Source organism: Diachasma alloeum, unplaced genomic scaffold (assembly GCF_001412515.2).
Source record: "Diachasma alloeum isolate Michigan unplaced genomic scaffold, Dall2.0 Dall_scaffold_00324, whole genome shotgun sequence".
NCBI lineage: Eukaryota > Metazoa > Arthropoda > Insecta > Hymenoptera > Braconidae > Diachasma > Diachasma alloeum.
In genome coordinates this window covers 7353-34071 of record NW_021680463.1, presented here as the reverse complement: position 1 = coordinate 34071, position 26719 = coordinate 7353, and the positions used below count along the sequence as shown (strand labels likewise).

General features: G+C 43.6%; 1 protein-coding gene across 1 annotated transcript in view; it reads right to left on the bottom strand.

Moving 5' to 3' along the window:
• Positions 1-26325, bottom strand: part of LOC107040159 (cysteine protease ATG4D) — a 194339-nt gene extending 168014 nt beyond the window's left edge. The window contains exons 1-3 of the mRNA XM_015260106.1: positions 25878-26325; positions 25644-25793; positions 17649-17930 (exon numbers count right to left, since the gene is read on the bottom strand). Of these exons, the coding sequence (XP_015115592.1) occupies positions 17649-17930; positions 25644-25793; positions 25878-26325 (880 nt within the window). The remainder of the gene's footprint in view (positions 1-17648; positions 17931-25643; positions 25794-25877) is intronic.
• Positions 26326-26719: the final 394 nt, after the last annotated feature.

The following is a 26719-nucleotide window of genomic DNA, read 5'->3' as shown; positions in this document are numbered from 1 at the left end:
CCCCCCCCCTGCCCCTTCCCCCGCCACCACAAGGGAAGGCATGTAAGGACTACCCACAGACATCGGAGCTCAGAATCGGAGCTCATAGCCCTGAAGATGCAGACTGCAATGTTTGCAAAACGTCGGCGCAACGCTAAATCCAAACGCGGCGTCCATCCGGAAGCCAAAGATGTCATTAATCGTGGCCGCGAAAGCCTCAAAACTAAGTCAGTCGAATATTCGGAGTCAAACTATGCAGTTGTACTTCGGTATTGGCGATATTATGTAGAGTACACTTCTTCTTCAATTGAGAAGTGAGTTCATTATGTTTATCCCATTATATAAGAAATTGCAAATGGGATACCCTCCTTATGGTCTGAACTTTCCTTCAAAAAGAAATTTTAACTCTCCCGGATTTGCATATGCCTTCCGCCCCTCTCGATTGCTCTCCTGCTGAAATAATACATCCATCAATTGATATTTAAATATTGAATTTTTCGCACGTTATTCTCTACTTTCAGCAGCCTTCCTGGGCCTATGCTTCCCCCCCAAAAAAATTGGTCCCACTGTCCGATTTTGCAATACCCCGATAATCAGCTTCCAATAGAGGGTTTTTTCTAGTCCCGTGCTGCGACGTGAGGGTCGTAAAATCCCCTCTAAAAACTAGTGCTTCTCCTGCCGGGCTTCTGCCTGTTAATTTCAGCGCCATACAATCCAAACAAAACATTACATTGAGTTGTTGGTCGCTCGCTTCCATTGCAGGTGGGTTGGAATTCGATTGGGTTGTTGGTCGCTCCCATTATTGCATGTGGGTTGGAGTGGGTGTGACGCATTAAGGGTCGAACCAATAACTTCCCGACCAATTTCTATTTTTCTGCTCATCCAATATTGAATATAGAAATACCCGTGAGCGTTACCAGGCTTCATTCTTTGGTTTTTATACTCAATTTTTTCTTCCGCTTGCACGAATCATATATATGTATAGTGTGCTCATTGGAACGATTATTGAATAAGCGTCAAAATAATACCTGATTTGTCCAATTTTGTAAATTGTTCATCAACTTATGAGGGTTTTTGTGGAAAATTGAATTTTCATGTTTCACTTAAAAAATGAATTTTGGTTGGATTTTTCGAAGCACCGAAGTGTACTAGGCGGAAATATCTATATATTATTATGAAGAGCATTGACTATTCTTCGAAAATGTTCATGGTAATGCTGATTCAATGAAATTTTGATTTAGTTATAGCAAATAGTTTCCACTTTTCAAGTCATGTCACGCAATAAAAAATTACGGTTTTTCCCATTTGTCGAGGCTGTAGATATGACCTGTTGGGATAAATCATATGTCAGTTTGAAGGTCTCATCGAAATCTTCACATTGATAGCCCATCTCATCTAGTCCATCTACCAGATTGATTGTACGCGATACTGTAGCGATTTTAGAATGTTAAGTTTTGAAAATTTCAATGCTTTTCCTCTTAATGGTGAGATTTGCTTGATTTCTGTTCAAATCTCTACAGATATTTTATGCTCAGATGAAAATATATCAAATTACCTTGAAAATTACCCGTGAATTAATAGATTGAGGCTAATTTTCATTTACATATGTGAGTTTTTCATTAAAAAATTGAATTTCATAATGTTTATTGTGAATTTAGCTTGGTTTGGATTTTTCTATTACTATCGGTCAAATGAATGAGACTATTCAGACACCAGTTGACAGGGGAGTTTATGTTATTGAACCGAAACTTCATGGGAATGAAAATAAAAAATATGAGTACATGAGTGGCTAGTGGAGGGCGATTTTCATCTCATTCGGACGCACACTACTTTTTTTAATTCTTTGAAACATATATTTTCCGGCGAAATAATTAAGTATAATCCATTAAAATGATCGCCGAGACGAGTCGAAGCAATTCAATTACTATAAACACAAACGCGGGATAAGATTTTGAAAAACGGTAAAACGTCTGGACCCATTTCGTCTAAAATTTAATTCCTTCTAAGTAAACTGAAGACACTCCGATCACGCCATTATTCGCTTCGATCACATCCTTAATTTTTGAGTAATCGTGAACAAAAAATTTGATGACACACCTTTTCACACAAACGCACACGCGTGCACACACACATGCACACGCATCCACGCACCACGGATGCTGTCGGAGAGGAACGCCTGTACTCTTTGATAGTTTTCGCAGGTTGGAAGGTCCTGCAACGTGGCGCTACTCATGGGAACATGATGGATAATATACTAAACACACAAAATGAAGACAAGGAGCAGGACGACGTGGTTCAAAAACCTGGGCCAAGCGACGAGGTAACGTTGAAGAAGATGTGGGATAGGCATGAATAGTTCATTGCCGACCTGATCACCTGCTTGACGGAGAAGAGGAGCATCAACGCTCATGCTGAAGAGAGGGTAAATTCTATCAGCACCTCTGCAAAATGACTCAGGCAGCTGGACGGTCAATCGGGACAGACTAGACCATTGCCGGTGACGCCGGCATCCCTACTTTCAAGGCGAACGCGGACACTTTCTGAAGATACTGCGACGACGATAGACTCTGAACTTGAAGATGAGAACTCGACTCTCTCTGATAAGTTGAAGACCTCCAGGATGAAATGGAAGTCGCGAGAGTTAACAGCGACGGACACCAGGGATCCCAAGAGAAAAAAGCAAGAGCGGAAGGCCGCTCACCCTCAGAGCAAGAGAGAGCATTCACCTGCAAAGTCCTTGGAATGGGAGCAGTTTAAGAGTAAAAGGGAGAGGCAGAAACCGTAGCTGCCAAAGAAGCCGCTCAAGAAGAAGGGGAAGAAGAAGAAACAAGGCCGCGGCGAGGCCAAACGTGCTGATTGTTTGCCCGAAAGACAAACAGCAATACTCGGAGATGCTCAAAGCAGTGAGATAGCAGATACCTTCCGAGCAGGGTCGTGATTGCCTTGACAAGATCCGCAGAACGATCACTGGAGATATGCTGATCATCCTCGTAAAAGACAAGAAGGACAAAACTGCGGGCTTACACAAAGCTATAGCCGAGCTCCTAGAAGATGACGCTGATGTCCATAGTAAAGGACCACAAGATGATCTCGAGATCAAGGATCTGGATGAGCTGACCACGAGGGAGGAGGTGCTCGAGGCCCTGTAACTCGCAGCTGGGTTGGATTGCCAAATCTTCCTAGACACCGGGACATCATTGCGTAAGGCGTATGGAGGTACCCAAACTGCATCGGTGACGGTGGCCGCAGCAGTCGCGAAGAAAGTCTTGGGCGAACGAGGTAAGATTCGCATAGGATGGGTCAACTGCCGGGTCCGGAAGGTGGAGAGACTGGTCAAGTGTTTCAAGTGCTGGCACTATGGACATCTCGCTATAAAGTGCAAGAGTGAAGTGGACCGAGCAAAGCTCTGCATAAAATGTGGAGAAACTGGCCACAAAGCTGCTGCCTGTGAGAACGAAGCTCGCTATACCTTGTGTGTCGTGAAAGAGCGAACGAAGAATCGTGCCCACATTGCTGGTAACAGCAGATGCCAGGGAATCACTCCAGAAGATGAACAACAAACGGTACTCCGAGTAGTACAGCTCAACCTCAACCACTGCGGGGCCGCACACGACTTGCTTATACAGACGATGCGAGAGCTGAAGATTGATCTAGTGATCATTTCGCAGCCATACAGACATCTGGACACCCAACTCCGGGAGACGGATAACTTGCAAGGCCACTACCTGGACTTGTGACAAGTTCCCATTCCAGAGTATTACGAATACTGAGGAAGCTGGCTTCGTTGTAACTAATCTGGAAGGTATCCACTTTTACGGTATCACCACTACATATTACGGTACAACTCATCATTCCATTTGATTACTGGACAATTCATCAGATTTCATTTCATCATATTTTTTACATCACATTCTATTTCATCATTTCGTAGTTTTATTACTGGTTTAGTTTATTACCAGCCTTTTTAACATGGTATTGAGTTTCAAATGCGATTGTTTGTGAATTTATCAATGAGCAATAAAGCCAGTTTTATTGCGTAGATACGAAACGAGATGTTTGTTTTATTGGAGCCTATCGAAAAATTATCCTGAAGTTGGCGAGAAAGCGCAGCGAGAATCGTGCGGGGCCCTGCGCCTCGATCTCTTACAGCACTGACTAATGTCCGCCCACTCTGAGGGTGTTCTCTTACATTCCCAATACTTATGAAAGGACATAAATATTTTCGACATGATTAATTGTTTATGCAACTTAATGTTTTTATGAATTAACATTACTCAATTGATTTGACCTTTGACGTGGGTTCATCCTAGGAGTGGGGGGACTCGAAAAATAACACCATTGGGCGGCGCCATCATTTTTTGACAAGTCAACTCAATTTTCTTATCAATGAACATTACTTAATTGATTTGACCTTTGACATGGGTTCACCCTAAGGGTGGGGAGACTCAAAAAATGGCGCCATCAGGTGGCACCATGATTCTTTGACAAGTCAACTCAATTTTTTTATCAATTAACATTTCTCAATTGATTTGACCTTTGGTGTGGGTTCACCCTAGGGGTGGGGGGATTCAAAAAATAGCCTCATTAGGCGACGCCATGATTTTTTGACAGGTCAACGCAATTTTTTCATCAATTAACATTACTCAATTGATTTGACTTTTGACGTGGGTTCACGTTAGGGGTGGGGGGACTCTACATATAATACCATTAGGCGGCGCAATGATTTTTTGACAAGTCAACTCAATTTTTTTATCAATTAACATTTCTCAATTGATTTGACCTTCGGCGTGGGTTCACCCTAGGGGTGGGGGGACTCAAAAAATGGCCTCATTGGGCGGCGCCATGATTTTTTGACAAGTCAACGCAATTTTGTCATCAATTAACATTAGTCAATTAATTTGACCTTTGACGTGGGTTCACACTAGGGGTGGGGGGGCTCGAAAAATAACACCATTGGGCGGCGCCATCATTTTTTGACAAGTCAACTCTATTTTTTATCAATGAACATTACTCAATTGATTTGACCTTTGGCGTGGGTTCACCCTAGGGGTGGGAGGACTCTACAAATAACACCATTAGGCGGCGCCACGATTTTTTGACAAGTCAACTCAATTTTTTTATCAATGAACATTACTCAATTGATTTGACCTTTGGTGTGGGTTCACCCTAGGGGTGGGGGGACTCAAAAAATAGCCTTATTAGGCGGCGCCACGATTTTTTGACAAGTCAACTCAATTTTTATATCAATCAACATTACTCAATTGATTTGACTTTTGACGGGGGTTCACACCAGGGGTGGGGGGACTCAAAAAATGGTACCATCAGGCGACGCCATCATTTTTTGTCAAGTCAACTCAATTTTTTTATCAATCAACATTACTCAATTCATTTGACCTTTGACGTGGGTTCACACCAGGGGTGGGGGGACTCCAAAAATGGCACTATCAGGCGGTGTCATGATTTTTTGACAAGTCAACTCAATTTTTTAATCAATTAACATTACTCAATTGATTTGACCTTTGACGTGGGTCCACCCTAAGAGTAGGGGAAATAAAAAAATGGCGTCATCGAGCGGCATTTCGAGTCCCTCCACCCCTGGTGTGAACCCACGCCAAAGGTCAAATCAATTGAGCAATGTTAATTGATAGAAAAATTGAGTTGAATTGTCAAAAAATCATGGCGCCGCCTAACGGTGTTATTTGTAGAGTCCCCCCACCCCTGGTGTTAACCTACGTTAAAGGTCAAATCAATTGAGTAATGCTGATTGATAAAAAAATAGAGTTGACTTGTCAAAAAATGATGGCGCCGCCTGATGGTACCATTTTTTGAGTCCCCCTGCCCCTAGGGTGAACCCACGTCAAAGGTCAAATCAATTGAGTAATGTTAATTGATAAAAAAATTGAGTGGACTTGTCAAAAAATCATGGCGCCGCTAAATGGTATTATTTGCAGAGTCCCCCCACCCCTGGAGTAGACCCACGCCAAAGGTCAAATCAATTGAGTAATGTTCATTGATAAAAAACTAGAGTTGACTTGTCGAAAAATGATGGCGCCGCCCAATGATGTTATTTTTCGAGTCCCCCCACCCCTAGAGTGAACCCACGTCAAAGGTCAAATCAATTGAGTAATGTTCATTGATAAAAAACTAGAGTTGACTTGTCGAAAAATGATGGCGCCGCCCAATGGTGTTATGTTTCGAGTCCCCCCACCCCTAGAGTGAACCCACGTCAAAGGTCAAATCAATTGAGTAATGTTCATTGATAAAAAACTAGAGTTGACTTGTCGAAAAATGATGGCGCCGCCCAATGGTGTTATTTTTCGAGTCCCCCCACCCCTAGAGTGAACCCACGTCAAAGGTGAAATCAATTGAGTAATGTCAATTGATAAAAAAATAGAGTTGATTTGGCAAAAAATGATGGCGCCGCCTAATGGGGCCATTTTTTGAGTTACTCCACCCCTAGGGTGAACCCACGTCAAAGGTCAAATCAATTGAGTAATGTCAATTGATAAAAAAATAGAGTTGATTTGGCAAAAAATGATGGCGCCGCCTAATGGGGCCATTTTTTGAGTTACTCCACCCCTAGGGTGAACCCACGTCAAAGGTCAAATCAATTGAGTAATGTTAATTCATAAAAAAATTAAGTTGCATAAACAAATAATCATGTCGAAAATATTTATGTCCTTTCATAAGTATTGGGAATGTAAGAGAACACCCTCGGAGTGGGCGGGCATTAGTCAGTGCCGTAAGAGTTGGAGGCGCAGGGCCCCGCACGATTCTCGCTGCGCTTTCTCGCCAACTTCAGGATCATATCGAAAACAGAGAAAATACACAGACAAATTTTAAATTGAATTTGTGTGGATTAATTTTAATCAGTATAAAATGTAATGGCATGGTGACGCGGAACAACTGTATTGGCGTAACTTCTCCCGTTGAATGGCACTTGGTTCCTACGTGGTAATCCGTGTGATTGACCCCCACTATTCATTTACGTTGGATGAATATATCGTTTGTCATTGCGGAGAAATGTACGGACAAACGATGAGGACTTGTTATCATAAACGGATCACATCTCGGTGTGTGATTTGTCATTTGAAAATAGAGAGTACTTATTTGAAAATGGAAATACGTTGTGGCTTTTTTGAAGTTTTTGCCACATTAAATTCGGTTGTAATGAATTGTTTTGTGATAAATAATGTTGTAATGAATTGTTCTTGTGATGAATTGTTCCTGTGATGAATTGGCGTGTGATGAAATGTCGTGTGATGAGTTTTTGTGATGGAACGTGCAATAACATCACATAGCAGTAATATGTAGTGGTCGAACCCACTTTTACAGCTGTTACGCTCCACCGAGCTTGACGTTTGACGATTTCACGGGCTTCCTGCACAGACTGACTAAGGACCCGAAGCAGCACTTACCCATGGCAATCGCTGGGGACTTCAATGCTTATTTTTTTAATCGTTATTTTACATCGCTTCGACCCGGTTAGGGTATACTGCGATGATGATCAAGACTTTAAATGGTTAGATCGCACCGTTCTACCCGGCCGGGATTTAAACTCAGAACCTGTCACATGTGAGGCAACGAACTTACCCACTGCGCCAAGCCATCGGGCACTTCAATGCTTTGGCAGTCGACTGGGGTAGCAAAGAGACCGAAACAAGGGGACAAGCACTATTAGAGGCTATGTCTATACTGGACGTCGTCTTGCTAAACAATGGTGCTGAACCCACCTTTGTAGGGGGAGAGAAGAGCTCAATCGTAGATCTCACGTTTGTGACCAGCAACCTCGCAAGAGGAAATTGCTCCTGGAAGGCGATAGACATCCGCACCGCCAGTGATCATCGAGCAATTTTTTGGGAGGTATCCGCTGGTTGAAGGATCAGATCAACATCTAAGAAGAACAACGAAATCGGCTGGAACGGGACCACCTTCGATCCTAGCTCATTCATAGTGGCATAAAATGATCACAGTAGCCAACTGTGGCAGTAAGGCTACAGAGAAAGCCGAGCATCTTATGAGAACAATTGCCTGTGATGCGTCCATGCCCCGTACACGCAGTAAAAACCATCTGCCACCAATGTACTGGTGGAATGACACCATCGTTATTCTGCGGATGTCGTGTAATGCAGCTAGAAGATTGTCGCAGCGTCCCCGTAAGAAGCCGGACTTCGAGGAGGTGCAAGTGAGATATAAAGAGGCGCGCCGGAAGCTCAACAAAGCTATCAAGTGCAGTAAAAAGCAATCTTGGAGTGAGCTCCTTGCTGAGGTGGGAGGCGATCCGTGGGGTAGACCATACAAGTGGTGATGACGCGAATCAAACGTCAACCACCAATAACGTCTCCGATGTGCCCTGTGTTCATGTAGGAAATCGTAACGGTGTTGTTCCCGTAACAACGAAAACTTCATCGCACACACGAACACGGGAAAAAAATGATGGTTCCACCAATTCCTAAAGAAGAGCTGATGGAAGCCTGCAATAGAGTAGGTAGCACCAAGGCCCCCGCCTTGGATGGAATCCCCAATACTGCACTGAAGTCAGCCATTCACGCGATGCTGGATTTGTTCTTGGACATTTATAACGAAAGTCTAAGGGAGGGCACTTTCCCTGCCACGTGGAAACAGTAGAGACAGTACTACTTCCGAAAGGGAAAAAACTACCGGACGACCCCTCATCATACCGTCCCCTCTGCATGCTTGATACCGCTGGTAAGATCCTTGAACGTCCATCGAAGAATAGAAACAGCAGTCGAACCCCTATTGGCCGACAATCAATATGGGTTCCGGAATGGCCGATCCACTCTGGATGCTGTCAATCTTGTCGTGGACACCGCCAGGGAAGCGATCTCAGGGAAAAGATGGCTAAATGGCACGACGAAGTATTGCTTAGCAGCTATATTAGGCATCAAGAATGCTTTCAACTTGGCCAGGTGGAACCATATCTTGGAGGTCCTTGCGAAGTTCAAAGTACCGGAGTACTTGCGGAAAATGCTTGACAGCTATTTCACTGGAAGAGTCCTTAAGTACGACACGGAGGGTGGTGCGGAGCAGTACAGAGTCACCGGAGGTGTACCTCAAGGCTCAGTATTGGGTCCCTTGTTGTGAAACATCACGTACGATGGGCTGCTGAAGCTGAAATTGCCGCGGGAGACTAAACTCGTGGCATTTGCAGATGACGTGGCTGTAGTCATCGTGGGGAAATATCTGCAGAAGATCAAACTCACCTTTGACATGACCTTCGAGATGATAAGCCATTGGATGGACACAGTAGGTTTGAAGCTAGCGGCACATAAGACAGAAGCCGTGTTGATCACTAGCAGGAGAAAACTGAGACAACTACACTGCAGGTCGGGTCTGGCGAAATCATTTCCCAGGCGTCCATCCGATACCTGGGGGTGATGATCGACACCCGACTAAACTTCAAGCAACAAGCGAAGCACGCGAGTGCCGAGACATCGGGAGTTAGAGCCACCTTATAGCGCCTCATGCCCAACATGGGAGGTCCCAAGTAAAGAAGGCGAGCGCTGCTGTCATCAGCTGTCACATCGGTGCTCACATATAGCATTACCGTCTGGGTTGATGCACTACAGTTGCAAAAAGCACGGCGAACGATCGCACCAGTTTATCGACTGAGTGCCCTTAGAGTTACGAGTGCATATCGCACAGTGTCTGAACACGCAGTGTGTCATCGCAGGAATGTTCCCGATAGAGGTATTGGCTGAGGAATAATGTCTGGCTAAACTGAAATCATGGGGAGGTCAATTACTTCCTAACACAGATGCTATCGAGACAGGGGGGTTCCGGGTGTATCTTCATGAATTCAAACATGAGGTTTCCCCGGAGTACCCGATCTGCACAGGAGTGGATGAAGACGCGGAGTATGTGTTCTTCACGTGCCCGCGCTTCAACGAGATCCGAATTACCTAGGAGTCTACACGTGAAAGGCAGGTGTTGCCTAAGAATTTGGTAGAAGCTCTGCTTGCATCGAAGGCAGCTTGGGACGCCACGAGCAACTTTGCGGCAGAAGTCATAAAGGAGCTCAGAAGTGAGGAACGCAGGCGCAAAGCTGCACAATAGACAATGAATCTATTGGAACGCCCTGTCCATACCCAAAAACTTAGTGAGACAGGGGGACGTACACTAGATGAAAACAAAGCGGAAGGGCATAAAACTAAAACCTCCCCCGCAGAGTAATACTTAACGGTGGTGCTGCGAGGGAATGAAAGGTCAGAAGAATCTCGAGGTGAGGTCTTTAGTCAGGGCAGGTCCGACACAAGGTGTACCGAAAGTCCACTATCGTGCGTAGGCATTTTTTCCAAAATCTTCGGGAGGAAAAAAAACACGCAGCCACGCTCAGACGTACATACGCATGCGCACGCGCACGCACGTATACACATACACACACACACGTACCCATACCTAAAAAAAACACGTACACATACCTGGTTTCCGGCGAAATCGCTCAACGCTTGACGCTATTGACCTCGTCGTCAAGACCGCCGGCACGACATGGAAAGGTGGCACCAAGGAATACTGTCTAGTGGCAACACTAGACATCAAGAATGCATTCAATTCAGCCAAATGGAGCATCATTTTGGAAGCCTTGGCCGGAATGGACGTACCGGAATGCTTACGACGGATGGTGGATAGCTACTTCACAGACAGAATACTCAAGTACGACATAGAGGCTGGTCCGAAGGAATACAGAGTTACTGGAGAAGTACCTTAAGGATCTGTGCTGAGCCCTCTACTGTGGAACGTCATGTACGATGGGTTGCTGAAGATGGCGCTACCAGGCGGAGCGCAACTCGTCGCTTTTGCTGATGATATTAGGCGTGATAAGCTGGTTCTGACTCCAGATGCCTCATGCCTAATATCGGTGGCCCCAAGCAAAGAAGACGAGCGTTGCTGTCTTCAGTCGTAACGTCGGTGCTTACATATGGCAGTACCATCTGGGCCGACGTACTCCAGTTGCAAGAAGCGCGTCGCAGGATCGCACCAGTCTATCGGCTGAGTGCCCTTAGAGTTGTAAGTGCATATCGGAGGTATCTGAGGATGCAGTATATGTCATCGCCGGGATGATACCGATAGAGCTACTAGCTATGGAACGAAGATCCCTCTACCAGCGGAAGGGATCAGAAACGCTGAGCTCTGAAGAACTGGCGGCAGAAGAGAGACTGGGCAGCATACGCCGATGGCAGTTGAATTGGGACACATCAACCAAAGGGAGATGGATTCATCGCCTGATTCCAAAGGTGAATGGCTGGTTCAATCCTGAACATGGAGAGGTTAATTATTACCTAACACAGATGCTCGCGGGGCATGGGTGTTTCAGGGCCTATCTCTACAAATTCAAATACGAAGATTCTCCGAAGTGCCCAACATGTATAGGAGTAGACGAGGACGCGGAACACGTGTTCTTCGTACGTCCACGTTTTAGTGAGTAACTCCGCGGCCACAGTCATGAAGGAGCTCAGGAATGAGGAACGCAAACGTCAATCTGCAGAATAGGCACAGATCCCAATGGAACCTCCTACCTACACAGAACATCTCAGTAGGGAAGGGGGACGTACATTGGGTGCAAAGAAGGAAGAGCAAATAGCTGAGTCTCCCCTCGCGAAGTAATACTGAACGGTGGTTCCGCCAGGGGGAGAAAAAGTGAAGAATTACAGGGTCGTGTTCTGTTTTTTAGTCCGTATGGGTTGCAATTTGCCGAGCTGAAAGAAGTTTCCACTAACCGGGAGTGAGACCTGGGCTTGTGGTCGTTACCGTCAAGACCTGACCGACTCGGCCACAACGTGCGTAAGGAGCATTTTCCAGACCATGAGGTAAAAAAAAAACACGTACACATACCTGCACACACACGAACACGCGCAAACACACATACACACGCGCACACGCAACACATCCCCCAATGTCAAGGTGTTTACCATTCCGAGTTCTGGAAGGCGCCGGGGGTAGTTGGCGTTGCATACGGTGGTCCCTGGGGCACCAGGTCCCACCCCAGGTGTATTCAGTGGCCTTACTGCAACAACCGAGGCTGTTTGGAGTGGACCGTTATAATTCCCTAGGTACTCGTAGGAACATGATGGATAATATACAAAACACACAAAATAAGGACAAGGGGCAGGACAAGGTGGTTCAAAAACCTGGGCCAAGTGACGCGGTTACGTTGAAGAAGATGTGGGATAGGCATGAATAGCTTATTGCCGACTTGATTACCTACATGAAGGAGAAGAGGAGCATCAACGCTCATGCTCGAGAAATGATGCATTCTATCAGCACGTCTGCAAAACGACTCAGACAGCTGGACGGAAAATCAGGTCATAGCCGGTGAAAAGGGAAGAGCGAGAGGTCGCTCACGCCCAAAGCCAGAAGGAGAAAACACCTGCAAAGTACTCGAATTAGGAGCAGGTGAAGAGTAAAAGGGAGAAGCAAAAACCTAAGATGCCAGGAAATTAGCCCAAAAAGAAGGAGAAGAAGAATAAACAGAAGAAATCAGCAGCGAGGCCAAACGTGCTGATTGTTCGCCCGAATAACAAGCAGCAATATTCAAAGGTGCTCAAACGAGTGAAGCATCAAATCTCTGCTGAGCAGGCTCACGATTGCGTGGACAAGATCCGTAAAACGGCTACAGGAGATATGCTGATCGTCCGTGCAAAGGATAAAAAGGACAAAGCCGATGGCCTGCACAGGGCGATAGCCGAGCTCCTCGGAGATGAGGCTGATGTCCGCAATAAAAGGCCACAAAAGGATCTCGAGATGGGGGATCTTGATGAGCTGACGACGAAGGAGGAAGTGCTCGACGCCCTAAAACTTACAGCTGGGGCGGATTACCAAATCCTTCCGAACGCAATTAGGCCTTTGCACTTTCAGAATGTTACAATGACTGAAAAGGTTGGCTCTGTGGCAGCAAAGCTGGGAGGAATCCATTTATACAGCTGTTACGCTCCACCAAGCCTCACTTTTGATGAGTTCACGGACTTCCAGCGCAGACTGACTAAACACGTGGAACAGCACTCTCCCGTGGTAATCGCCGGAGACTTTAACGCTTGGACAGTCGATTGGGGCAGCAAAGAGACAAAAGCAAGGGGGCAAGTTCTATTGGAGGCCATGTCCTTGCTTGATATTACTAAACAATGGTCCTGATAAACAATGGTGATGAACCTACGTTTGCAAAAGGAGAGAAGAGCTCAATTGTAGACCTCACCTTTGTGAGTAATAGCCTCGCAAGAGGAAACTGCTTCTGGGAGGTGATGGCCATCTAGACTGCTAGTGACCATCGAGAAATTTTTTGGAATTATCGACTGGTCGTAGGGTCACACCAACACCTAAGAAGACCAACGAAATTGACTGGAAAGTGAGCACCTTCGATCCTAGCTCATTCGTAGTGGCGCTAAATGATCACCCGATCAGTGGCAGTAGTGCTGCAGAAAAAGCCGAACATCTCATGAGAAGAGTTGCCAAGGCCCGTGATGCCTCCATACTTCATAAACGCAGTGGAAATCGTCTGACATCGGTGTACTGGTGGAATGATGAAATCGCTGCGCTCCGAGAGGAGTGCATCAAGGCGAGAAGGTCGTCAGAGCATGGTCGGAAAAAACCAAACTCCAAAGAACTAGAGGCGAAGTATAAGAGTGCACGTTGAGAACTCAACAAAGCCATCAGGAGCAGCAAGAAGCAAAGCTGGGATGGACTCCTCGACGAAGTCGAGGGTGATCCGTAGGGCAAGCCGTACAAATTTATCATGACGCGGCTGAAAAGCCAACCTATGCATGACAAAGCCGACATGCCCGGAACTGCTGGAGAAGATCGAAGCGATGCTATTCCCCCAATAACTGGAAATTTGCCACCCCACAGAGCGATGCGAGACAGCAGCAATCCCACTAATTATGGGGAAAGAACTGAGGGAAGCGTGCGGTAGAGTGGGGAACACCAAGGCTCCTGGCCTTGCTGGAATCCCTAACATCACGCTGAAAACAGCGATCATTGCAGCTCCAGGGCTGTTCCTGGAAGTATATAATGCATGCCTGGAAGAGGGTAGCTTTCCCTTAAAGTGGAAGCAAAAGAGATTAGTTCTCCTCTCCAAAGGGAGGAAGCCACCGGACGAACTATCATCCTATCGTCCACTCTGCATGCTGGATACAGCTGGGAAGATGCGTGAGCGTATCATCCACAGGAGGATAGAGGGAGTAATTAGACCGCTGCTAGCCGACAACCAATACAGTTTCCGGAAAGGTCGGTCAACACTCGATGCTATTGACCTCGTCGTCAGCAGCGCCAAGGAGGCGATCTCGATGACCAGGTGGAGAGAACGAACGAAGAAGTACTGTTTAGTGGCAACGCTGGACATCAAGAACGCCTTCGATTCAGCCAAATGGGACTGTATCATGGTGGCTATCGAAAAGATGAACGTACCGGGATACCTGCAAAGAATGGCAGCTAGCTACTTCACCGAAAGAATTCTCAAGTACGACACAGAAAGGGGCCCCAAACAGTATTAAGTCACTGGAGGGGTGCCTCAGGGCTCAGTGCTGGGTCCTCTTTTATGGAACATCATATATGATGGACTGCGGTAGGTAACATTGCCAACTGAGGCGAGACTTGTGGCATTTACGGATGACCTGGCCGTGGTGATTGTCGTGAAGCACTTGGAGGAAATCAACTCCATATTCGAAACGACTTTTGGCAGGATACGTCGGTGGATGGACTTAGTTAGCTGGCGGAGTATACAAATGAAGCGGTACTCATTACGAGTAGGAAAAAAATGGAGACGATCACGTTGCGAGTCGATAACTATGAACTCACATCTCAACCGTTTATCCAGTATCTGGGAGTGATGATCGACACCCGACTTAGCTTCAAGCAGCAAGCTGCCCACGTAAGTGCTAAGGCGTCGGGAGTTAGGACCATCCTATTCCGACTCATGCCGAATATGGGAGATCCAAAACAGAAAAGGAGAGCGCTACGATTATCAGTGACCACGTTGATGATCACTTAGGCTATTGCCATCTGGGGGATGCACTAAAGCTGCAAGAATCATGCCGGAAAGTAGCTTGAGTCCATAGACTGAGCGTCCTGCGGGTCGCTAGCGCGTACCACACAGTGTCCGAGGATGCAGTTTGTGTTATCGCTGGGATGCTGCCCATTGAAGTTCTATCTAAAGAGCGAAGGTGTCTTTACCGGCGGAAAGAACAACTCGCATTGAGCCCAGAAGATCTGAAGATAGAGGAGAGAGGCAACTGCATACGCCAATGGCAGCTGCTATGAGATGCATCGACAAAGGGAAGATGGACCCATCGTTTATTCGGCTGGTGGACGTCTGGTTGAAACGGAACCACGGAGAAGTAAACTATTACCCGACGCCGATGCTTTCAGGACATGGGTGCTTCCAGGAGTATCTTCATAAATATAAACATCAGGATTTCCCGAAGTGTCCTGCCTGCACAGGAGTGAACGAAGACGCTAAACATGTGCTTTTCACTTGATCCCGATTCAGCAGAATGCGTGATACCTAAAAGTCCGCAATTGGAAGAACGCTCCCGCCTGAGACTTTGTTGGAAGCTATCCTCTCATCGAAGGCAGCCTGGGACGCATCGAGCAGCTTCGCAACAGAAGCCTTGAAGGAGCTCAGACGTGAGGAACGCAGGCATAAAGCTGGAAAATAGACAGTGAATCTATTGAAACTCCCTGCTCACACCCAACACCTTAGTGAGACAGGGCGACGTACATTGGCTGGAAACAAAGTGGAAGAGCATAAAGCTAAAAACTCCCTCGCGAAGTAATACTTAACGGTGGTGCCGCGGGGGAACCAAAGGTCTGAAGAATTTCGAGGTGAGGTTTGTAGTCGGGGCAGGTTCGACACAGAGTGGACGAAAGTCCATTATCGTGCGAACGGATTTTTTTCTAAATCCTCGAGAAAAAAAAATAAAAAAACACACGCGCAAACACACGCGCACATACATACACGCGCGCACGCGCACATGCACACACACACACTCACACAGACATTTCGATATCATACAATTCTGACTGGATTTCAACAAAAATAGTCTCTGCACCTGTTGAGTTATTTACATAAAAATTACAGAAAGTTTTCAAAAAAATTTCCTAAACAGGAAAAAATTAATCGGCATTAATTAATTAATGTCGAGAAAAAGTCAAGTGGGCGGAAAATAGTTGGTTTAATGCATGATGGATCACACCCATTTCTATCTACACGCCATGAAACCGAGCAAAGCGACTGGTTAACAACCTAGTCGAATCGGTATTTTCATTTTTATGATTATAAATATATAAAATTAGAAAACCTTCAGCATATCAATATTGACGTACATGAAAGGATAGAATCAATAATTAATGCTATCAGTCTATAGGTAGGTTTTATTTTTCACAGCCTACAATACTCGAGCGTTTGCTTCCTGCAGTTTGCACACTCGCATAAACCACTCCGTGTCAAATAATACCAAAATAAAACAATAATACAACTAAAACAACACAACATGAAGAGTCGTTGGAATATCGAAAGTGTTTAAATAATCGTAATGAAATTTCCCTGCGTGTGTTACGTCGACATTCGACATCTATGCGTGTGATACGCCGATAAGGGCGCTGCTACAATTAATGCAACGCAAGACAAAAATAAACCAAAAAATATTTGAACGATTGTTTCACACATTGCGTAAGTTTCGCGATGCGTCCATTGTGGAATCACCCTATTCGAAATATATCTACGAATGACACACCGACACTCAAAATGTGTGTATGACACGTCGATGTTTCAAGAATGCCTGCGTGTCCTACGTTCAATTACCATATTTAAAACTCCAAAATTTGATTAAATTTCTGCGTGAAATACTCCGAAAATTTATAATAACTCTGTGTGTCATACTCGGAAAATCTATAGAAGTAGAGCAAATGCGCGCTTCGCGCGCGTTGCTTTCGCTGGATGAGACCGATAATGATAGTTGAATCAGTTCTTTGATTTCAATTTCTTGACTTGAATTTTTGACCTCATCGATCCATTGACTTCACTTTATTGACAACTTTACTAAACCCTTCGGGATAATGTATTGATTTTTCCATTGATTGGACAGATAGATTTGCAAGATAGAAAACACATGATGTTTTAGAAAAATCCAGCCAAAGTTAAATTTTCTTTTTTTTTCTAGTGAAAAAACCATTTTTGCTCAAAAGTACCATAACATAATTGAAAATTATCAGAATCAAAGGATTCAACTATGTCAATTTGAAGCATATTTAATGGACTTCCGAATGAGTATAAAATATATAGTGTTCATGGAAGAGGAAGAATGGAATTAGTATAAAAATTATCGTATTGTTTTACAGGGGAATTTCTGTGTACGACACTTGGAAACTTCATAAAATCTCTGCGTATGACACTCGTAACATTTATAAAATCTCTACATATGACGCTCGGATACTTTATAAAATGTGTGCGTGTGACCCTTGGAAAATTCGGAAAGTGTCGGCGTGTGACAGTCGGTAAATTCATAAGGTAAGCTGCTGCGGTCATGGTCTATGTGTCACATGGGTAAACGCCGCAAATATCCTGCGCGTATAGTGCGAGCAGATATGGCCTGAAAATTATGATGTTTCAAACAATTTTCTGATTATTATTGCTTTTTGAAAGAGCTTGTTCATATTACCAGCACAGTCTTGGGCGACGTAGACACTCAAATTCTCCAGTTCCTCATGTCTAGTGGCAGCTACTTTGAAAGCTTGACTTAGAAGGTGAGCTACCGAGGCTGGACCGTACCAGTCTCCAGCTCTTTTTCCTGTCGAGGCCCCCAATGATACAAGGGAGTGTATTGAAAAAGGAGACTGAGCTGCTGGCTGATCACCAAACCATTTTATGATCATTCTGTGCTTACTCTCTTCTGCAAATTGTTGGTGAGTTTGGATTGGTTGATCTGGCCTCCACCTCCAAGCTAATGAACCGAAATAGAATGTAATTTATAATTGCAGATTACAGTATTTGGGATCACGTGCCATGCGATTTTCCCTGAAGTTTTCTCGGATATCAACGATCGATATAAGTTTTATAAGTGTCCAAACGTCACAAGGTTCAAAATCACAAGGGTCATCTTGTGGAAATACAGTCGAGCACTAAAGTTCGTAAACAGAATACATACAGAATACAAGACGAGGAATGATAGTGTAAATACTCTTCTTTTCATTATGTAAAATATTCCATAACGCTTAATAAACACTGTGATTGTATTGGACTTGAAACGGAGCAGGTAGTCTGACTTGATGGGGCCAGGTAGTCTGATAATTGATTAACACTGGTTTATTGGAATACTCTAGAACTCTTCATTCAACCTCAGAGATAAAGACGATGCGATCGTTAGTATGATCGATCACCAAGTGAAGTGATGCGGGACAGGCTCGCATCTTTAATTTAGCTATTAACCCTCTGACTTGCCATCCTAGCCCCACTACCTATGGGGCCCGAACGTTCGACGTGGAAGGGGATGAGTAGCATGCGCGCGAACAGTGTCGTAGCACAAAGCACACGTTTGAATACGTGAGTTCCAAATATAAAAATTTGTAAAAGGAATTGATTGGTAGAGAGGATGAAGCAAATTTAAGGAGGAATAGGAGCAATTTGAAATAAGACATCTCATTGCTGTCAATCTCTAAATCATGAACAGGACCTAGGACCTCGATATTCTACGAATGGTTGCACTGGATAATTCTCAATATTTGAAGAACATTTTTGCTCTAGTTTTTCATCATTTTTTTTTTCTTGAAAATCATCTGGATTAATTCCACAATTTGAAGGTATCTTTCTTCATTTCACGTATTTACCAGAACTTCTACATAAACTTTTCGATAAACTTTCATTCTTTTTTCTTTGTTCAGGCACTGACTCTTTATCACACATTTTTATCTTTTTTCATCTCTCATTACTTGTTGTCTATCTCTCGAAACTTCTACTACGTATTACCCGAGAATATGCAGAGGGTCTCAATAACTTTGCAATACTCACAACGGTCCTGACGCGAAAGGAGTGAGGAAATAGTCATATTGTAGCACCTCGCTACATCCTAACTGAGGAGACAGTCTGACGTCATCCTCAGGCATTTAGTACTTCGTTGCTTTCCTCTCACGGATACACCAACACAATAATAGAGGATGACATTTCGCGCCTCTACCGAATTATTCTATCACGGCGTCCTATCGCACAGGAGCCGTGGACAGTTGATCGGCATCCGTTGTATCGAGCGCAACTGAGCATCAAATCAATATTCATTGTACTTGTTGAGACTGACGCTTCGGCGAATAAATATATTATTAAATTGTTTATTCGTTTAGTAGTGATTTGTTACTCCCGACCATCGCAAATCCTACAATATGACCATTTCTCACTAACACATTGTAATGTCCAAAATTTGTATGCAAATATAAAATAAGGTAAAATAATTTTGAAATGAATGTAATTAATTTTAATTTTATTTGGAGGACATTTCATCATTTGAACTCGATTAAAAATTTCAAAGACATTGGAATCGAGTCCAAAAGTGATGAAATGCCCCACTCAGCATGCCTCCATTATATAATTTCAAGATTCGCACGCGGAGGAATGATTGAAAACCGATGAATCAAAACCCCAAAACCCAAATGAACTACTTCCCCAATAATAATCAAAAGAGTGGGAAAAGTCATACGACATTTTCCACCAATTAAAAATGGACTCGTTGGAGCCCATGTGACAAGTGACCCCAAAATTCATATAAAAATGTCAGAAAAATCCAAATTAGCCAGTCTTAAAGCAGCGACGGAACGGTAACAATTCTGGTGGAATTAGTTCACTTAATTGGTCCGGTTTTTCAATCCTTCCTTCGATAAAATTTCGCAGTGTCAAAATACGTGGGATAGTACTGAATTAATAGTAGGTTACGAACTATTGAAATTATCCGGGAATAAAATTTCTTTAATCGAGAGTGGTGACTATTCTTACAAATAAGGAATTCATTCATTATGACGCGTTGTGGACAGTCTCAAACAAACTCTTAAACTCCTCACTGAGAGAAAAAATTATTCCTGCCAAGGATTGATATTCACGTCAGAAGATAATATTTTTTCAGAACGAATTTTTCCAGGACAGTCATTTTCAGAGAGTCCAAGTCTATTCTAAAAAATTACAGTGATATTGAACAATCTGATTATTATGCTACATATGACCTTGACAAAATGTTCTCCGATATCTTCCGGATTTTACAAATTGGTGATTTTCTCAGGTAAAGAAAATTGGAATAATTCCAAATGTTGATAATTATTATTGGAGTTTCTTCGAAGTCATATGCAGAAGAATATTCTTATAGATCACCATAATTCTCACGCTTGGAACTAATTTCGGAGCACCTGGAAATGACTGGCCTGGAGAAATACGTTCCAAATGAAACTCTGCGCCGAGAAACCATTGAGTTTTCCATAGCGCCGCGACTTTCGTCGCAGTTTTTATTTTTTCATTACAGAGAATAAGGAATGAAACGGGGGTTGAAGGATGGGGAATTTAATTCTCCATCGAACAGCATTAGTTTCATTCCTTAATGTTAATTAGGAGCAGAGATACGATTTTTTAATTAGCCGGCGAGTTGTCGTGAGTCACTGCGCTGAGAAACCATTAGGTTTTTCATAGCGCCGCCACTTTTGTCGCAGTTTTCATTTTTTCATTACAGAGATTAAGGAATGAAACGGGGGTTGAACGATGGGAAATCTAAACTTCCATCGAACAGCATTGGTTTCATTCCTTAATATTAATTAGGAGAGAAGACACGATTTTTTAATTAGCGGGCGAATTAATGGAGAAGCACTCTGCGCCGAGAAACCATTGAGTTTTTCATAGCGCCGTGAATTTCGTCGCAGTTTTTATTTTTTTTTTACAGAGATTAAGGAATGAAAGGGGGGTTGAAGGATGGGAAATTTAATTCTCCATCGAACAGCATTGGTTTCATTCCTTAATGTTAATTAGGAGCAGAGATACGATTTTTTAATTAGCCGGCGAGTTGTCGTGAGTCACTGCGCTGAGAAACCATTAGGTTTTTCATAGCGCCGCCACTTTTGTCGCAGTTTTCATTTTTTCATTACAGAGATTAAGGAATGAAACGGGGGTTGAACGATGGGAAATCTAAACTTCCATCGAACAGCATTGGTTTCATTCCTTAATATTAATTAGGAGAGAAGACACGATTTTTTAATTAGCGGGCGAATTAATGGAGAAGCACTCTGCGCCGAGAAACCATTGAGTTTTTCATAGCGCCGTGACTTTCGTTGCAGTTTTTATTTTTTCAGTACAGAGATTAAGGAATGAAACGGGGGTTGAAGGATGGGGAATTTAATTCTCCATCGAACAGCATTGGTTTCATTCCTTAATGTTAATTAGGAGCGCTTTCTTTGCGGCCACTAGCAAATGTTGAACCGTAAATGATTGATACTGATAAAATATCCCATTATCAATCATTGATAGTTATTGATATGAAAACTACGAACGATTTTCCTTCGATTCAAAAAAAAAACTTGAAAAAATATTCATTTTTTATGTTTGTCGACTAAACACATGGGCGAAATTTGATTAATTTTTTATAATTCAATAAATTATTATCAAACGTTATTAAATGCACTTCAATTATCGGCAAACGATTAGCAATCGATTCAATAAGTGCATTAATTGAAAAATTAATATTGGTCGGCTAAGCCCATGTTAATGCCAACCAGCCAGCCCGCCACCTCCCCAGCAACCGCCTCTACCCTCAGGAGAGCCTGCTGCGAAAGCCTGAAGCACCAGCTATCCTCCCCGCTCTTAAGCGGTGGTACTCCACTACTCGAGTCACAGACCGGGTCCACTAGATCTTATATTCATTTTTTTGTTGTTTGTTTTTCACGATAAGGCTACTAACGGCCGACCCCATTTTTGTTATTTAGTTTCTCGAACGAGAACCAAAGAAGTGGACGTAGCGTTTTTTCTTTCGTGATTGATCTCTCTGACAGCTGAAAGCCGAAAAGTTTCTGTTTATTATTAGTATCATTTTGTACTTTCCTTTTTTTTATCGGCGAGAAAAGCCATGTTTTTTTTTCTTCTTCTCTTTTGTTCATATGATAATACTCACGATAATTTTCGTACTTCTTTATTTTTCTATGATCGTACTTTTTTATTTTTCTATGGTCAGGTACGGCGGAATGCGAGGGAGAGTAGAGTGTTGCTCACAATATACGTAGAGATACATTTTTTTTTTACTTTGAGTCCACTATCCCACTCATCATGTTAGGAGTGTGGCTAAGACTCAATACCTTATAAAAAATATACTTGTTCTGAGTCCTCATACCCGGGTAGAAATCACGCCGCTCGAGCTCGGCGCGGAACCCGTATCCCAGCTAGAAATACGCCACTCCGCCCCAGCTTGGGATAAACTCCACGCGCGTCACATGTACCCGAGGTTGAGCCGCGTCACGCGCTCACAGCCCAACGTTAGACTATTACGCGAAACGCTTCGCTGGGGTTTAGTTGAATGGCCACTGCTCAACCTCAGGTTCATCTCCAATTACTCAATCCCAGTATACTTAACCTCAATCATGATTCGACAGGTCCGATGGCATCGTGATTTGAGTGAAAAAACAATCCAATAAATGTGAAGATGGCATGCTTTTTCAGATGAACAATCACAAACTCATCAGAAATAACGTGATATTAACTAATCGAATGGGATTAATCTGAAAATACAAGGTAGAACAATTCACTGAAACGTAGTCAAAACTTTATTTTTAATTTAACCTTTATTATTAAATATCAACGCTACAGGAGAGGATATTCTTCATTTTTCGATAGGCCTACGAGTTCTAAGAATATTCTACGATTTATTAGGGTAATGTTGATGACAGGTATGCCAAAATAACACGCATGAAAAAATTCAACAGAAAAACCTAGCGCTTTCTATTAAATTTCTATTGGAATTCTATGAGAATTCTCTGGAAGTTCTATTAGAATTCTATTCGTTTCTTGCGCCGATTCTATAGGAGATTATACAAATTCATAGTCTTTTTGTTAAGGTAAAATTTGGTGCAAGAAAGTAAATAGGTTTCTATGTTCCTATACATTTTCTTAGGCGTACGATTTCTAAGTTTTTTCCGCTCGGTTCTTCTTTTCTTTTAATCAAATGCAGGAACAAAACTTGGAAAATTCATGCCCAGTAGTTTCTGTGGAAGAAATCCTAACAGAATAAATTATCTAGAAAAATCAATGGATTTTTTTCTACAAACAAATATCTATTAAAAATGCAGGGGAAATTCTGCATAATTTTCAATGGAATTGAGGCAAAAAAAATAGAATTTTTCAATAGAACTGCAATCAAACTTAAATAGAATTCTCATAGAGCTCCAATAGAAATTCAATAGGAATTCTTAGAGAAAGTGCCAGGTTTTGTATTCGATGATAGAGGGAAAAACCAGTAAATTTCAAATTTTATAGAAAGTTCAGTGGAATTCCATTTTTTTTATAGTAAGAAGACAAGGATTTTCCAAAGTATTCAAATTTTAAATCGATATTCTAAAAATGCATAAATATCATTCTATTCCACCCTCCACTGGAAACGACACGATTCAATCGGAGCTGAGTTCTAAGCGTTCAGCCACAGCTCAAACTCAAGTGCCGGGTTATGCCGTCTGATGAGCGTTCGACTGTGAGCCGGTATGGAGGGGCGTGTCGCGGCGTGAACTCGGGTCAAGCGGCAAGCCGAGGCTGAGCTCGCGCTCACCCGAGTTACGGCTGAATTCCCGGTTGAATTTCTACCCGGGTACGTATTTGAGAGTTTTCTTCCGACCACTCCCTCAGGGCGTGGGTTCGAGCCTTATAAACGGCACCGTCACGATTCGTCACACGCTACCCAGGAGGGAAGGATGACCAAACCAGATCTCCAGCCACAGGTCAGCAATATCAAGGCATACCCGGATAATGACAGTCAAAGGAGGGGGGTGTAACGAACATGTGGGGATGTTCGTTAGAAACATCACCAAGGCCTGACAACAACAACGTTCGCTACAGTAAAATCTATCCGTCAGTAAGGATTAGGGAGACAGAGAGATTTTTGTTTATCCCACTTCGGGGAAGGTCGTGAGCTAATAGAATTTTCCCACTCCGGTGGAGGTTTTGAGCAGTTAGGATTTCCCCACCCTGGTGGAGGATTCGAGTTGGAGCTTTTTCCCTTCGAATGGAGATTTTAAGGCTAGGGTTTCCCCACTTCGGTGGACATTTAAAAGATATTGAGGATCGATGGTTGATTTTTGAGGGCCTGCGAAATGATCGCGAAGAAGGGCCATATTTAGAGTCATCCGGTCTTTTCGAGGGGTCAACCCTTTTATAACTCTTGCGGGAAATCAATTAGGATTAAATGGTTAAGTTTTCGTTTTTAGCGGAAGGTCGTGTGGAGCACGCGCAATCCTTGCCTCCAGCGAATTGTCGGATTGCATTTCGTTCGTTAGAGAATTTAGAAACAAATTATAAGAAGTAGTCTTTTAACCCCATAAATCCCGGAGAATAGATCCGCGAAACGCGTCTAAAATCACAGAAAGTCGAGAGAGCATCCATCCACTCTCAGAGAATCATAGAGTTATTGAATTTAATAATTTGTTGAGTATTACAGTGATGAAAGAGTTTTTAAATTTATTAATGGAGTTGTAGTAGGAGAACTGAGCATTACGCCTTTGCTTTCTCCGAATTTATTCGGCGGATCCCTCAGGTTTCACGCCTTTGATGGACAAAAATCTCCACCAATCAGAGCTCGCTCCGATTGGTTGGAATTCGCGCTCGGGCCTGTGCTCGCAACACTGACCCAGTACACTCAGTTCCGCGTTGACCACCAATAAAATCAGTCGCGTGTGAAAACCTTTTTACGGGTAACTTGTGCTTCACAGATTAGTTCTGTCTGAGTGATTATTTCTGTGCCCTTGCATTAATTTTTGGATTACCATGGTCAGCAAGGGATCCAGAAAGAGGAGGAGAACCCCAAAGGTGAGTTTTTACGGAGATTTTTATTGTTTTCCGCGCCATTAAGTAATGGCGTCGGTTTTCCCACCTCTCGGTGATGTCTCGCGTGTGGGCTTTGGCTCTCACGTGGAGAATTTCTCCCCATTACTCCGTAATCATGGACGTAGAATTTTGTTTGGATTTGAGATGTCAACGTCCCCGGAATCATTATTCTGTGGTGAGAGTAATTGCTATAGGGTAAAATAGTATTTTTCGTTTGTTTTTTTTTTGCATTGGAAGATCTCCGTTGAGTGGCTCAAGCATTTTCCATGAATGCGTTCCCCCTTACGGCACCCCGCTAACATCTATCCGTGCCTACAAGCTACGGCTCTCGCTTCACGCGAGTAACCTCTCGTTGAGAATCCCCTCCGGTTGTTAATCAACCTGGAGTGGCTCTCAACGATGCAAAATTGATAATTTAGGTATCGTTGGCGTCTCCAGACTCTCTTGAAGAACATTTTTGCTCTGAGGTTTTTCGGATTTCACGCTACCGATTTTCCGCTGCGGCGAGTTTAGCTTTAGTGAATTTTTATTTTCCCACCATACATTATACATATACTGGTGGGTTTATTTCCTCTCTCACTCTCACAGGGGATTCGCATGCATTTCCACTGATTACATTCTTTAGTGGAGCTGCTGGCATCCATCACCTTAGCAGCGTGTTGATTGCTTTTGATGAGTTGGTGAGTTGTCTTATCGGTTGATCCTTTCTGCGTTGGGGGTGGCTTGACCTGTTTGAATGTCTCGATTTCCATCGCCTCGAGAGCATCTGCACGTGATTTGATCCATTCAGCGAGGAATTTGTACTCTGGATACTCAGTGAGATATCCGATTTAGTTTTTCCAGTGTTCACGTGTCTGCTTATCAAGTCTTCGGACCACGTTGTGAATAATCAAGGGACCCCATTGATCGTTAGGAATTCCGAGTGATTTCAGTGCTTCCGTGGCTTGAGTTGTGTCACTGATCAATTTGTGTAACTCAGCTGCCTTCCTCTCCTTGACTGGAGGCGGATCTCGGAGTTTGTTGAGTTGAGCTGTGATTAACAATCTCTTGATATCATACCTGCTTTTGAGGATGCTCCATGCTATATCAAAAGCGTTGTCATCGATGTCGATATTTGAGATGAGTTTAGCTGGTTCTCCTCTGAGTGCACCCTTCAAGTGCTGCATCTTCCTGACATTATCGAGCTTCTCTTTCTTCCTGATAATTGAAGGGAAGGTGCTTGCCCATTCAGGATAATCCTGCCTCTTCCCGTCAAAGGGTTTGATGGGGATCTCCGGCAGTCTATCCCAAAAAGCCATATCTTGTGAATTGTGCGCTGTTGATTCTCGTTTAGATGCTTCTGCCTGTGCTTTTGCTTCGATGATTTTTAGTTCTTCTATCCGTTCTGAGAGAGTTCGAATAGAATAGAATAGAATATGCGCGGCTGGTCACTTAAAGCGCCCAGAGTCACCTAAATCATACGATCTTTTGTAACATCCGCCTTATTTTCGGTCAGTCACACAGCCCCAGCCCTGTGTTTCTCACTAGGCTAATAAGGCTGGTGACAGCCGCTTGTTGTAAGTCCTCTGGTTCCAGGAAAGCCTGGCCCCATTTTATAGCGACGGAGTGCTAATAGGGGGCATTCACATAAAATGTGGATGACGCCCTCCTTATCGCCTCCGCACAGTCTGCAGTCTTCTTGTTCTGCAAGTT